The sequence below is a fragment of the Athene cunicularia genome (assembly GCF_003259725.1).
Source record: "Athene cunicularia isolate RWA chromosome 1 unlocalized genomic scaffold, athCun1 chr1_part1, whole genome shotgun sequence".
In the NCBI taxonomy this organism is placed as follows: Eukaryota; Metazoa; Chordata; class Aves; order Strigiformes; family Strigidae; genus Athene; species Athene cunicularia.
The window spans coordinates 57,431,435-57,447,888 of NW_020799091.1; the positions used below are offsets into that span (position 1 = coordinate 57,431,435).

Consider the following 16,454-nt stretch of genomic DNA (forward strand, 5'->3'; position numbering starts at 1 on the left):
AAATTCAAGGCCTTACATAATATATTTAAGACACAGTTGTTTCTAATCTGCCAAAAACTTCTCATGGAGGCTCTTTGATAATACGTTATCCAGTATAACTTAATTTACATCATCCACACAACGATGTAACAGATGTGACTCCCTTCAGCAACTTACTGTTGCTGAATTCAGAGAGCTTGAAGAGACTTAAAATTTTGAAGAAACATGCTCCCTGCCAGAGTTTGATCATTTTGGCTTTGTGGTACCTGCAAACCGAGAAATGACCTGTCTTCTTCTTTCCACATACATCCCCAAACCATGCAAACTCACTGACTAAATACTGCCTTATGTTAGAGAACCCCCACTTAAAAATTATTCTGCTTGTTAAGGTGGATTTCTAAAGAAGTCATACTAAAGAACAAAACCGAAATAATCTGAAGATGTCTGGCAACCTATACCTCTTCAGCAAAAGGCTCATCAAGACCTCATGTTTGAAAGATATGTTCAGTCCTTTTATAGTAAAAATTCTCCCATGTGCCACAGAATTTTTGCTAAACAGAGCTAACTGGCACTCACCTTAAAACCACTATAACCTCCAAACTGTCTGGTACTGCCATATCTCATCTCTGCTAGGAAGTAACAGTGAATTATGTGCATTTGTCTGCTTTTTATAAACCTTACTGTGTAACTTTTAAGTAAATAAAACTGTATTTTCAAAGCATAACGTACAGTGATATTCACTCATTTATAGAGTTAATTCAGGGTTATAAACCCTGTCTTGTCAGGCTGAGGGAGCAAGTGATTTACAAAGGAGAAACAGTGTATTTATGATCAAAGAAAGTCAGTAAACAATGGCCAATCACTCAGTGTCTACTCAGGAGAAAACTTCATACTGAGGATATCAGCATTTCTAAAAGCAGTCTGCTGCTAGCCAGTCATCCTGGGAAATGGCTTAAAAACTGTTATGGTGATTATAAGGTTTATGAACCCTCGAATAAACTTGTATCTAAATGGAGAAAATGGGTATAATAAGGACAGGACTATCTCCAAATCAAAAAATAACTTTGCAGAGGCATCAACCCAGTATGAGTGTTTTTGAGACAACCTAATGCAGCGGCACAAAAGTTCCAAGAGTGTTGCATCTGAACAAAAGAGAGATACCTCCTTTTGGAGCAGAGCTAAAGTACACGTAGCAATAAACTGTAAGCATTCATTTAAGGGGAACAACTGACAAGCATAAGGTGGACTATCCTTGCCAAGCTGTAGAAACAGAGGACCAACACCACAACACCACAGTCATGGGAACTACAGAAGTGGTGACCTACGTAGAAAATTATGTGGCTAATTTTAAAGTTCTTGCTAGTATTTCTTATTCAAAAGGTTCAGAAATAGGATCAAAATATAAAGTCTGCTTTGCAGAATGTGGAGATAGGTCAAAGGGAAAAACTTACTGTTTTGTCTTGTCTGCAAGGTGTTGGTTTACTGGACTTGGCTTTACTGTGCAATGCAAGATATGTACTTCCCACGGACACTGCCAACACTAGAAATATTTGTGCCATGTAAGTACATTTTGATAACTTAAGTTTGCCTAGTCTTCTTCATTTCTGTTTCTGCTCATAAGCAACAGTACTTTCTTGGTACACCAATCTGAGAATTAAATTGTATCACCTTGTTTCTTAGACAAGCCTGAGTAATTCTCTAATAGCAAAATTAATTTTCTACATACTGCATTGCCAAATCTCTCAGTTCTGTCAGTTCAAGAGGGGGAAGGATAGACCAGAATGCCTGAAACTGTTTTAATTGCTCAATTAGTAAGTTAATAATTATATTAATTGCACATGGTGGATAAGGCAGTCAAAAGAGAAGCTTTCTTGAGGAAAGGAAGAAGTGATAACTCAGCCACCTAGGTGACATAAAAGTATAAGAGGCAGCACATGAACAAGGCATCAAAAAAGTCATGACTTGGCAAACAGAATAAAAATCTAGAATTTATGAGAAAAAAACAGGCAAGAAAAAGCTACCTTTATTGATTTGGATAATGACAAGAGTCCCTAAAATCTTGTTTCTACTTGATGTCTCAAGAAAATTTCAGTGAGAGGAAAATCAAAAAGATACCCCTGTACAAGATATACAAGAGTAATGTAAGATTGTACAGAGCTTCCAATACTTCAGACTCATCTGATGGCAAAAATTACATATTCTGATGAAATGGGAAAGGGTGTCTATGAGTAAAACTCTTATAGAAAGATGGTCATTACTGTGCTTTCTGAAGCTGTCTCTACACGAACTGTCATTTGGAACCTCAAAGGAAAGAGCAGCTAACAGTGAGTGGAATTAAAGGTGAGCATCAAGAGAGAGGAATATCATGTCAAAAAATGGTTTTTTTGCATTCTGCAAAAACTGAATATATTGTAGATCTTCATTTTTTCAGTACAGGGAGGAAGAACAGGTTTAGAATCATTAGAAATGTTTGGAGAACAGGAAAATGTAAAATCATGAGTGAAGTCAAACGACACTTAAGAACACAAATGCTAAAATAATACAACACAGATATTTACTATGAAAGAAAATATTAACACATTGACCATATGTCAAGGTTTGAGCCCAGAGGCTTAAACCTTCACTTTCTCCTTAACCCCCAGCACTGGGAAGGAGAAAAAAAAGTTAATCAAAAGGCTCAGGAATTGAGGTAAGGACAAGGAGGGGTCACTCACTCATTTAATAATCAGAGGCAAAAGACAGGCTCTTTAATGGAAGAAAAGAATATCACTTTGATTCAAATACTAACAAACCCAACAGAGACAGACAGAATGGGATGATGAGAAGTATTATCATACCTTAAAACATTGCCCCCCACCCCTCCCTTCTTCCTGCCAAATAACAAGATATCCCAAAGAAAAAAACAAAACTCCCGAATCCTTTTGTTATTAAAGTCTTTCTGATGAGAAACTAAACATGGCCTTGTAAGCAAGGCCTTAAGAAGCTGCAACCAGTGAAAACACTACTGTGCCTTAAGCCCAAACAGTTGACTCCCTTTCAACTTATTCATTATATCTAAGGAACAAACTGAACTTAATTATCTTATTCACATAGCCATGCTTCACTCATCACAGTGTTCACATCCTTCATAACTAGAATTATTTCCCAAAAGGAACAACACAGTGAGGACTGCAAACTGTTCTCACCTGCACAGGGCATGTGAACCTTTTTCTTCACTCCTCTGTGCTCACCAAAAACCTGTGTAACGTTCCATAAGGTACCTATATATAAAGCCAGTCTCAGCTGTCATGCCTAGGTTTATTTAGGTGGTTGCACTGGGCAACAGATGTCTGCAGTCCATGGAAAGGCTATTCTAGAGCAGAGAAGATGATTAAGAAGGAAGGAGCAGCAGCAGAAGTGTAAGAAATGAGAAGCAGTGAAAAAAAGAATCCACTCACCAACCCAGCTGTCTGTGCCAGTCCCTGCCTCACATGCTGCAAAAACAGTACTGGCAACCAAGACATGGGGAGAAGAGGTGTGTGGACTGAAGTTGAGACAGGTGAAGCAGGAAAGGTGTTTTCCCTGTCTCTTTAACTCTCTTCCTTGTATCTTAATACCTGAATAAGTGATTACAGGTTTATGTTAATTAGCAGTAAAACAAGTAAGTGACATCCTCTGAGTGGAGACACTTTTGCCCATAACAGTACATCAGTTGGGATCAAGGCCCTAAGGCTCTCCATCTGCAAGGCCAAGGAAGGAATTGCAGTGAGAAAAACAAAAATCTATCACCTTTTTGAAAAAATTATTTTCACTGGTTTCTCAGTCATTGGACTAATGGGGCATTTTGTCTCACATTTATAAAATATGAGTTTTATCACTAGACAGTCTGAATGGTTTCTCTAATTTCATTCTGACACCTTCACACATTAATATCATTATCACTTGTCATGTTACCATGATAACTCCACAGGCCGCAGTCATGGATGAAGGCTGCCTTATTAGGCACTTTGCATGCAAGTCCCTGAATCCAAAAGCTGTATAGGTGGAATAAGATTAGACCTGTGTATCAAAGTATTTAATACTATGATGCACTTACTAGGATGAACAAAACATTAAGACTCAGTATGTATATCAAGTGTACATATCATCTGTAGAATAAAAGAGTCTAACCACAAATTTTGATGAAATCTTTACTGAACCAATGCTTCTTCAATAAGAGCTCAATCTCTCAGCCTTTAACTGGTACAATTAAATGGAGGCTCTGATTTAACAATTACATTCTTTCATTGCTTTCTACTGTCCCAGATACCAAATGACTCAGACCCAAGGGATTCAGGCTGTGGTGGTGATGCTGATCTGCATTTTGGAGCATCTATGTGCAAAACTACACTGACTTCATTCAGGTGGAGATAACTGTGTGAAAGGGCAGTGGGGGGAGGAAGGAGGTGTATTAGGAAGCTGAAAACGCCCTTGCAATCTTTTTCACTATCAGTCATATCTCCTACTTTGAAGAAAAAACCTGCAAATATAATTTTTATTCTGTTCATCAACTCATAATTCTCTGTTCCTCATAAACCTTGAAGTCTCAGGGCTGGCAAAGAAGGCAGTTGCCTAGGACAACTAATCAGCCATAATCCACCTGCCTTTCTTGCCCATGCCAGAGACCTGGAAAGACCAAGTAGCTGCTAATACTGCCACCAAGAGACAAGCAGGCTGTGTCAAGTGGGTGTGTGGAGTGACAGAGAAATTAAAAGGTCAGCCTCTGCCATCAGTGACAGGCTCTTTTCTTCATCCAGTGGCAGCAGGAACAGCAAGTTGGATTTTCAAGTGTCTTATGATGGTATGTCTTGTTACTGTTCAGCCTCCTAAATGTTAAAGGTGACTATACATTTTTGTGATAGGCAGACCATGGAGAAAAATTGAAAATAATTTCACAGAATGAAAAGGGTGGGTCTTTGTCACCTCTAGTCACCAGTTTGGTGTTGCTCGCTTTCCTCTGGGGCCAGGAATTTCTGCTGCTGCATACTCAGAGGGAGGGAGGTGGAAGGGAACATAATTTGCCCCAGCCCCTGCATGGACGTGAGTAGGGCATCCTTCCAGAATGCAGGTCTCTCACTTTGACTTCTGCACTACTATATAAAAACATGGGTCACTTCTGTTTTCTCTTTAAGAACCTATATCAGTCTCTTGTAGCCAAGTTCATGATATAGGTGTCCACATAAGCAAATGGATTTGTAGCTCTCAATGCTTGTTGTTTCTAGGAGTACCTAATTTGGGAACTGATTCAGGCTGACTTTTCAGCTTTTATTCCAGACTGCTATAAGCATCCTTTCTCCCTTTCCAGTTGTTTGAACTTTCATGTGTCCATCACACCTCACCACTCAACACACTACTCTGCCACTATGAATTCTAATCCTAGAGACAGGTACCCAACCTCTAGGCAACATTACATCTCTCATGGAAAATGTACTTAAGGATTGTGACACTGAGGCACAAAATTCAGGTTCACAGCATACGATCTTAACCTTAATTCCTTCCTTCTGAACAATGGACCTAATGCCACCCCAATATTCTTCCAGCCTAACAGCAGCACCTTTGCAATTCAAACTGGTTGAGCACTTGAAAGTATTTTCCCCATCATAAAAGAATTCCTAAGAGAGACAATGTAACTCCCATATTTGATAGATAAATTTTCAATTTAAGGGTAAACAAAGGGGCTGTTTTAATCCCTGTACAAGTCTTTTATTAAAACAATACCTATGAATGAAATGAGGAAGTTGACTTTGGCCCCACTGTGATATTCCTTTTTACAAACATTAAATTAGGTTCATTTTTGATCTAATTGTGGCAGACGTTTTTCACAGTGACATATAACATTTTTCTTCTGATTACCAATTTAAAAAAAGGCTCTCAACTCTAGGCATGCCATGAATATTTAAATTCTGGGTCATATATTATAAGGGAAATGGCCTTATAATAAAAGTGGGAAACATCTGAGACCTAAATCTTTGTTACTGTTTTACAGCTCATGAAATGAGATGATTTTGCTGCTCACTGTGCCATTGAACAGTGTTCACTTCTACTGTAAGGCAAGTATGTTTTAATACAGATGTAATTTTTATGTATGTGCTTTGAAGCACTCCTTACCACTGAAATTTCATTATTTGTCTCCAAGATACAACATGTGTGTGTTTATCTATTATAGGTAAAATGGACATTAATATGACAGTCTGTCAAACACTCTCTGCAGGTACACCATGTAATTAGTATAATTTAATAGGCTATTGGCCCTAGCAATTGACAGATGGGTTGATGATACAGCATAGAGTAAGATCTCCTCCTTTCAGAATGATCTTTCATGGCATAAAACTCTCGCTTTGTAGACTATTTTTAAACTTTTAGGTATCTTTCATTTGGGACTTCCTTTTTCTCTGGAGACTATCTGAATCAATATGTAGAACTGTAAATCACCAAAAAAAAAGGTTCTCTAGGATTACGTGAAGAGTAAAATCAGTAATGTAGCTGCAAGTGTACATCTGTAGATGATTACAGATAATGGCACCCACGAGGCATGTGGAATGATTACTAGCCAGATGTTACAAAAACCTGAATTGTAAAAGGATCTGTACTGCGTGAAAAGTACAGGTAAGGAGGAAAACTGCCTAGGATCCAGCAACAGTGGGGGTTCTGGCACATTTGTGTCTATGTGAAACCCTTTCCAGCAGCACCCACACAGACAGCTCTACCAACAACCTTAGTGTGGCCCTGACAGCAATTACTGTCATGTTAAATATTGACTAAAGGTAGATGCACACCCAGATAAACAGTGACATGGAAGACAGAAGTACTTGTTATAGTTCTCCATTTGCCAAGTCTTGAACGCTCTTATTCAATTCAGCAATTAGTTATGCTTTTTAGATATATCAGATGCAAATACTTATGCAAATACAACCATATGCCTAATGAGTTGTACCATTGCTGGGGTTTATTCACAAAACAAAGGTCATTTTTCTCAATATTTAGTTCAATTTTTTTTGCACACTTCATGATACTGTCATGCCGTCAGCTATATCCTATGGAATTAAACACAGCTAGGAAAAACATAGAGAAGAAGAAAATAAAATCAAAAAGAAGAAACAGGCCAGCTGTGAATGTACCTGATGCTCTCAGTGGGAAACAAGGCTGAAGGCCTTTCTAATATGAAGGAAACATCAATGTTTTTATAGGAGCCTGAATCAAAATCAGCTAAGAAGTCTGAGAAAGATAAGAGCTTGACAGTACCATACAGGTATAGTCAATAGTAAGGAGCTTTGCCACCCACATCCACAGCCAGCCAAGCCTTTCATTCATATCCTTTCTCTTACTCCCACTCAGCCCCACAGGTAGTATTTGAAAAATCTTTCAGGCATCCTGATGGATAAAAGACTTCAATTAATACGGGGGCACCCACTGTGTAAGAACAACACCTCCTTAAGAAGTAAAGTTCTGTGTCACTCTGTTGGAAAGAGTACTCAGGTTTCTACCAAATTTATGATCAACTTACCAGAAGAAAGCAGTAACTTCTTCTAGCCCCTCATCAGCTGAAATCTGAAACATCTGAAGTCACCTCATCTAGGGAGCCAGATTATTCTTTCTCTACTATTCCCTCCTCCCATTTCAGAACTTCACAGAGAAATAGATTTGAGATACTGGGACCTTAGTTAATTGGTTCTCCACTCAATGTTTCATTAGTTCTCCAGTTTCACAAACAGTTCTAAGACAGATCTCTGTGACGGTTGCTTGTAACTGTCCTAGAGGTATAGACAGACAGAACTGCCCCAGATTTTAGTAACTTCACTCTCATTAGAGATGATACTGGTAAAGCTGGAAAAATAATTGATGCTAATTTCATTCTATGTCCAATCTAGAAATACATACAATGAGGAACAGAGGCATTAGCTGTAGATATATGATGATGCATCCCATGTTTGAAATAATACCTTCACAAACATCAGGTTTAAGTATTATACTATTAATACATATTGAAAGGGTGCAGGCACCTATGGCACAAATCTTCTTGTATTACTGCTGTACAAATGCAGAATGGAAGCATTTTCATAAGGAGAGGAGAACTTGATGGTACACCTCTTGATTTTAAGACTTTTAACACTGTCTCACCATGACAACATGGCTAGGTGAAACTACTCTGTGATGGGTGCAGAACCATTTGTTAAGTGTCTTTATGAGCAGCTATCAATGCAACATCATCAGAAAGGAAGACTGTCAAATGAGGTTCCAACAGAGTCAGTTCTTGGTCTGTTTCTATTTATTTTTCTGCTCTTGACCAGGTTGATAGAAAATAAACTATACTCATCAAATTTCAGATAAAAGTAAGATAAGAGGCACTGAAAGTATTCAGGAGGAAAACATAAAAATTCCAGATCTTTGGACACTGAAGAAATAGTCAGAAAAAAGAAGAAAGCTATTCAACAGAGATGAATGTAAGGGTCTACATTTAAAAAGAAATAATCAAGTAAACTAATAAAGGGTAGGAAGCAGTGATGGTAGCTCTTTCAAAAGGACACAAGGGCTGTAACAAATCAGAAGAATGCATGAATCACCCACAACATGCTGTTCTGAAAACGGAAAACATCTCACTGGGATACAGAAACTATAATAGAGCTTAAAACCACATAAAATAATGTCTCTAACTGTGGTATGCTGTCAGTATTGCACTTCAACAAAGAGGTGAATCAGCAGGATAAAGTCTAGAGAAGGACAATAAGAATAATTTAAGGTAGAAAATGTAAATCCTATAGCGAAAGTCGGAAACGTTTGGAGATATATAGCCCAGCAGGGCCATAGAGGGTAGAAGAGGCATAATGATAATCTTGAAAGATGCAGAAAAGCTTTTTTAAAGTTTTCTTCATGTCAGTTGTGAATAAGGTGAGAAATTATGATCTTAGACTGAAAAAAAATAAAGAAGATTCAGGTTATAATTTAGGAAAATCTTCCTAAAAGTACAGACAATGAAGCAGTGCAGTGGATTGCCTGCAGGGATTGTGAAGTCTGCTCCACATCAGAAGGGGGATAGCCTGGATTATCTTGACAAGAGGACTACAACCATATTTATCAGTAGTCTATAACTATGTTCTTCCTTAAACAACACATACATACTTGCACAGAAGCATGCATAAAACAGATGAACAGAACACCTCAAAACTAAAAATACAAAACTTGAGAAATAAATATATTGTCAAGTACAAAAACTTACACTATCACCTTTCTGATTTTCTTCCTTTTAAAATCAAAGACATTTTTAAAAGTGGGAGCAGGGTATGGCCAAAATGAAGGGATTTTCTAAATATGCAACTACCTACTTGGCATAGCCCTCAGAGTATAAAACAGTCTATTAACTTCTATATGATTAGGACAGTTTGGTTTTCACCCAGTAATAAAATCTTTAAAAACCCTCCCTTTTACTTTAAAGAGAAGAAAAATAACTGAAATTACCAAATCCAAATATGCATAGTGTGTACTTATAGACCGCAAATTAAGTGGTGCTAATTATACAGTAGCTGCCACACTGCTATCTCTTGTGATTTTTGTAATGACAGATTTCAGGAACCCACAGGACAGGATGCATAATAATATCTGCAAGTAAAATATCAGTGAATGTATACAATAAAATAGTACAAATACACAGAAAAGATCTACTGCATTATTTACCTGTTAACTACATACAAAGGTGCGTCACAAAATGGAGATTTATGATAGTTATAACCCTGTTTATAACATTCCTAATTTGAGGATGCTTATTTAACATTTTGTAGCAAAGCTGCTGCGTCTTACCCAGTATTTTAAAGTTTAGTAATCAGCTTTCAATTGATATTCAACTTAACTTCTGGCTGCTGTACCAAGAGGTGATATATCCTGGTTACCTATTTCTAGACAAAACCAATATATCAATGACAAGTCTCCTAAGTCTGTTAGCAATCTTTAATCTTTAAAATGCAGCACTCAGAATGAAATATTGATAAAGTATAGGACTGCAACTTAGGAGACTGGAGCTTGAGCCTTGTTTGTATAACCAGCTTTGCAGGCACCCTTTGACAAACTATTTCACCTGTCTTTGCCAACTTGTTCCCATCATTAAAAACATACTGGCCTCCTTTATTACGCACTCAGAGCCTCGTTCAGATCACCCACCCAACTAAGCTTGTCTAAGGCATTGCAGCTACTCTTCCCAGTGGTCAGTTAGGCAGATAGAATAACAGCCTTCAATGCCACAAATAATTTTGCATGTCAAGGTAAGAAGGGTGATTCCAATCTGAGGCATAATTCTTCTGGTGATACACCTATCCCACGCTCCTCTCCCAAACCATCTCGAACTAGAGAACTTGCATGTGGATGTTTTTAGCTTCTAGTGTGAACTCAGCTCATGTTCACCCAGGCATGGCAGTATGCCATTCACTTAGGAATCTGAAGGTTGTCTGAGAGATCAGAGTTACCCTTTGAGATCTACTGAAGAAAAGAATTATGTAAAAGATAGATACTATCAATAGTACTATTCAGCTAGCAGTACTGGTACAACTGGTAAGCTTCTGACTCCCAGAGGAAACAGAATAGAGTCTGGCTGAAATCAGATTTTTCTCCCTTTCCCACAAGAAAAAGAAAGGACACAAATAACAGTTTTTGTTCAGAAAGCATTTGGTATCACAGAGTACTTGTTGTAACAGGACTCAGACCATTTCCTGTAACTCTCTCGCTCATTGTGTGTATTCAGCAGCCTGGGAACCAACTGCAGTGATTTCAGCTGCAAAGGCTTTCAATATTCAAAAAAAATTTTGGATTGCAGTCATTCAGTCATTAAATCTTTTCATTACCTTCAAGTTCATCTGGGGCCAGGATAACAGTCTGGAGCTCAGTCCAGGAAAAATATAAAAAAAAAAAAAAGCTTATCAGAGTCAGATAAATGCATGAGAAAGAATACAGCCTGCAGGCATGCTTTATCTTTTGAAGGGACTTCCCTACCTGTGATGAAATGAAAAATTACAGTTGCAGGCTCCTGTTGGACCTTTGTCTGTTAAATAAATGCGAGATAACCATAATGTTCTGTCAGGGTAACTGCATATTTTCCATTTGGATATGGATCTTGCCACAGCTGCCCATGCTCTTGTCACCTTTCCTGAATTATTGTTCTACACTCGCTTCCCTGAGGGGATAGCACGACACATTGGCAGCTAGCAGCAAATGTTTTCTCTTGGTGACTCTGCAGTGTTCTTCACAGAACACATTGCACCTGTATTGGAGAATCTGCCTGACTCTCAAATGTTTTACTGGATGATGTTCTGATTTACACAGTTTGGATTGAGATTTCCAAAGATATACATGATCTCATTTTCTCTCCCCCCTTGTCTTTAGTACCAAGATGATTATCAAAGTAATCCTGGGTGGTTTTTTTTTTCTCATGGGAACTACTAAAATTAGACGAATAGGATGAATTATATACTCTAAAACGAATCATAAATAAAAACCAGAAATTAGTCATCACATTTGCATACTGGTGATAATCAACGGTTGACTCTTCTTAAATAAAGACATTGTTTTAAAGTTATTTAAATCCTGGGATCCCAGGCAATGTAAAAATAGATGATAACTTCATAATTCCAAAGCAAATAGCACAGTTTCTCTTTCTGGCATGTGCTCTACTTGAGCAGAATACTGATTGCACTTGATATGTTTTCAGCACAGACATGAGTTATCCATTCTATTCATTTCATAAACATTTTTAAATGGATACTGAAATGGATTTTACCAGTAGGACAGACCTATCTCATTAAAGCCACTGTAGCCCAGCTCTTGCCTGCTTAGTCCCAGATCTTCAAGGTCCATGCATTTAAATCCAGGTGGGCACTGGTAACCTTCTTCTAGTTCTCTGGAACAGTGGGTGTCTGGGATAGCTAAATTATTCCAGGTTACATTTCTGTGAAAAATACAAAATTAAGGTGTTACATAAATTCAGCTCATAGCAACACTAAATACTTGAAAGCGAGAGGACTAAAGTGAAACCAGCTATTATTTTTGCTATCTGATGTTCTTTGGTACATGTTATTTTCATTAATTAAGCACTTATTGTAAAGGGCAAGCTAACAGTCTCCGAAGACTTCAGCCTTATTTAATGACAGTACAAATACTACCAGCAGAAGTTTCATACTAATGCCTAGAGACCCCATCAAAAATATAGACTCTCCAAGACACAGAGGAGTTAACATTCAGCTGCTCCAATCGCTCTTTAATGCAATTTGAACACTTACTGCTTCAGGATCCTTTGCAAATCCCAAGACTGTGTTCAACTGCATTCAATATTGTGACTTTGACTTCCACAGATATTAGTTGAGCTAGCTTTGACACTCTTCAAAAGGATCACTGTGGATGTCAGCCACCTCAGTATTCGTTCTTGTCAGCCAGACTTATCAGTCACCTCAGTATGCATTCAGCTTCTTGTACCTTGGTCCGGCCATTTTTCCACCACAGATGAATAGTCACAGTCACAGGCAAGAAGTCAAATCATCACGTTTAGTGCAATTAGTATCTAGGTATTGCTGTGACTGAAACAGACCTGATCAGTCCAGTAATGATTTGGTAGAATACATGAAAAAATCTGAACTGGTTTGAACCCCCGCAATCCAGGAGACAGTCAGTGACCTGCTGCATCACACAGACACACACAAGTCTCTGGGACCAGATGGGATACACCCGAGGGTGCTGAAGGAGCTGGCTGGGGTGCTTGCCAAGCTGCTTTCCATCATTTACCAGCAGTCCTGGCTGACCGGGGAGGTCCCAACTGATTTGAAAATTGGCCAATATGATGCCCACTATAAGAAGGGTCAGAAGGATGGTCTGGGAAATTACAGGCCTGTCTGCTTGACTTTGGTGCCCGGGAAGCTGATGGAGCAGCTCATCCTGAGTGCCATCACACAACACATGCGGGACAACCAGATGCTCAGGCTCAGTCAGCATGGGGTTATGAAAGGCAGGTCCTGCCTGACAAAACTGATCTCCTTCTACGACAGGGCGACCTGCTTATTGGATGAGGGAAAGGCTGTAGATGTTGTCTACCTTGACTTCAGCAAGGCCTGTGACACCATTTTTCACAGCTTTCTCCTGGCAAAACTGGAAAATCACACACTTGCTGGGTAAAAAAAATGTATGGATGGCCGGGCCCAGTGGCTGGTCACAAGCGGTGTCCCGCAGGGCTTGGTTTTGGGGCCACTCCTGTTTAACACCTTTATTGATGATCTAGATGAGGGGATCGAGTGCACCCTCAGTCAGTTTGCAGATGACACCCAGTTGGGTGGGAGTGTTGATCTGCTCGAGGGCAGGGAGGCTCTGCAGAGAGACCTGGACAGGCTGGAGCCATGGGCTGAGCCCAACTGGAGGAGTTTCCATAAGGCCAAATGCCGGGGGCTGCCCTTGGGCCACAACAACCCCCAGCAGCGCTACAGGCTTGGGGAGGAGTGGCTGGAGAGCTGCCAGTCAGAGAGGGACCTGGGGGGGTTGATTGACAGCCGGCTGAACAGGAGCCAGCAGTGTGCCCAGGGGGCCAAGAAGGCCAATGGCATCCTGGCTTGTGTCAGCACTAGCGTGGCCAGCAGGGACGGGGAAGGGAGCTGACCCCTGTCCTCGGCACTGGTGAGGCTGCCCCTCGATTCCTGTGTTCAGTTTTGGGCCCCTCACTACAAAAAGGACATTGAATGACTCGAGCGTGTCCAGAGAAGGGCAACGGAGCTGGTGCAGGGTCTGGAGCACAGGTCGTACGGGGAGCGGCTGAGGGAACTGGGGGTGTTTAGTCTGGAGAAGAGGAGGCTGAGGGGAGACCGCATCGCCCTCTACAGCTACCTGAAAGGAGATTGCAAAGAGCTGGGGATGAGCATCTTTAACCAAGTAACAAGCAATAGGACAAGAGGTAATGGCCTCAAGTTGCACCAGGGAAGGTTTAGACTGGATATTAGGAAGCATTTCTTTCCAGAATGGGTTGTGAGGTGTTGGAATGGGCTGCCCAGGGAGGTGGTGGATTCCCCATCCCTGGAGATGTTTAAGAGTCAGGTTGACATAGCGCTGAGGGATCCGGTGTAGTTGGGAACTGTCAGTGCTAGGTTAATGGTTGGACTGGATGATCTTCAAGGTCCTTTCCAACCTAGTTGATTCTGTGATTCTCTGAACTGGTTCATGCTGATTTATGTTGGCAAATTTAACACTGAAAAATAGAAGATCACGAGACAAGGGGCAACACCGCAACGCAGTGTGTTGACCATTTTTAGTTGTTGCTAGAGGCTGAGCATCACTTGTCTTCCAAGCTCTTCTGGTCCCTGAGGCTGAGCTGCTGAAGAGGCCCTGTCATGCTGCACCAAACTGGGAATTCAAGTAGGTCCAGCACTAAGGGACGTAGAAGCCAGAAGGACAGGGAGGACATGTTGTCGCTACCTGTCCTGTTAAATCTGTGCCTGTGGCATGTGCACATGAAGATAGGTACCCAAGTACTCCCAGACCTTGGTAAGGAGAAGCTCAGGCAGCCAGTTCCCCCTCAGCATTTACAGCACCCAGTTATTAATTGCAATACATAGTCATTTGCCAAAATCAAACACTGGTCACCCCATTTCCCAAGAAGTGGTTTAGTTAAGATGTAGGTAGCCTTAGCAAACTGCCCCCTTCCATCCTGAGCAGGTCCCTGTTAGGGTCTACAAAGCAACACAAAACAGTGTTACAGCGCAGAAGTGAGGATTCATGTTACTTCTACTATGAGTCAGATGGGTAAACCAAAGACAAGAAAGGCTGCATTTTGAGATAACTTCAACTGTGCTGAACAGGGACACAGCTAAGCAACATCCATTTTTCTCCTTCCTTGTATTCTCTGATCCAGCAAACAAAAATCCCATTTTGTGGTTCAGTCCTAGGGCAATTTCAGATCAGACTTTAAAAGCCAATCATGGTGAGTTCTGGTCTGAGAAAAAAAACAGCTGATAGCATTTCTCCATTCATGTTTAGGTTGATTCTGACTTTCTGGTCACAGCACAGACTTTTCATATAGAAACACCGAAAATGAAATGCTGAAAGTTACAAAGAAAATCTTGTAGTATTCACCCTGTTATCCTGAGGCTTCAGACCAGTGCCTTAAAATTAATCATTTTAATTCATCTTGCTTGTCCACAGAAAAGGTGAAAACTTTCAGTCTGCCCTTTGGTTTAATTAATATCTTATTGTTCTTCTGAAAGTCCTCTTTTTAAAATCTAACTCACAGATGCATTTTGACAACTAAATTGGGTGAACAGAAGCTTTAATGACTATTTTTCTTCCTTTTATCCACTGCATGCAATAGCAATAGATTAGTCTTAATGTGTCAGTGTGAAACTAAAACTTCCTACAGAATTTCTCCTAGACATTTATAAATGCAGAGAAAGAACTGTAGTTGCACCCATCTTGTAGTAATTTCTTCATGATGCCAGAGAGCCATACATATCTGCATGGATGCACACATAGACACGTATGAAGAAGTTTTGAAGAACACTGTGAAATTCAGTTATGTGCATAGCTAGAAAGACAGATATACAAGCACATGTGTACTCATTTCACTTTTTATAAACATACTCAGCACATGTCACTCAAGGATTTAAAAATTCATCTGGGCACCTTAATTCCTTTATACTACAATATGCTAATTCATGCCCAGTTGCATGCTTTAAGCACATTAGATTTATGATACTGCCATCTAAAAGCTATTATAATATATAGGATTATCATAAGACAACATTTCATTAATATTTTCAGAAATTAAATTTAATTCATTGGCTCAAGCAGATTCAGAACGCTGGCTACTGGTAGCTAGTGAATTTTACATTATGGTTTGCATTAGAAAATCCCTCAGACCCAAGAGGCTAGCAGTGTCAGGGCATATTATTACACGTATAGCTGGCTCAATCACTACAATGTAAAGCACTCATTTTAAGTGTTTTATTTAAACGTAGGACATTCTTATATCACATCAATCCTCCTTCTGAAGAAGAAAAGCTGAGTGATTTAGGCTAAAAAGGAAAAAATCTCTGCTTATAGTACCTGTACTTGTACAGATATAGGCTGGTTTTGGACCAATGTTACTAGGTAATTTGCGTTCTGCCTTAGGAGAGTAAATAACATAGACTAATCTACATGGGCCAGACAATATTAGACATCTAGGCTAGAAGTGGCTAGAATATCACCAGATGTTTTCAATATAAGATGATTTAAATAGTTTTATTCCTTCATAGGCCATACTCAACAATAATTAAGTACTGAGATGATGATTCAGTATTTAACAAGTTTTAAGCATCTCAAAAGTTTAATTAGGCTATGTGCTTAAATATATTGCTTAATAGGGTGCTTTGATAAAATTACTAATTCTTGCAACATGACCAAATAAATAATTCATCCCAACAAACCAACTGAATTTTTCTGTGCAGAGTACTCTATGTGTATGGAGC

General features: G+C 39.5%; 1 protein-coding gene across 3 annotated transcripts in view; it reads right to left on the reverse strand.

The window, feature by feature from the left end:
- Positions 1 to 16,454, reverse strand: part of NALCN (sodium leak channel, non-selective) — a 243,044-nt gene that overhangs the window by 177,087 nt on the left and 49,503 nt on the right. For all 3 annotated transcript variants that reach the window (XM_026859826.1, XM_026859811.1, XM_026859819.1), the window contains exon 7: positions 11,769 to 11,923. In XM_026859826.1, coding sequence (XP_026715627.1) covers positions 11,769 to 11,923 — 155 coding nt within the window. The remainder of the gene's footprint in view (positions 1 to 11,768; positions 11,924 to 16,454) is intronic.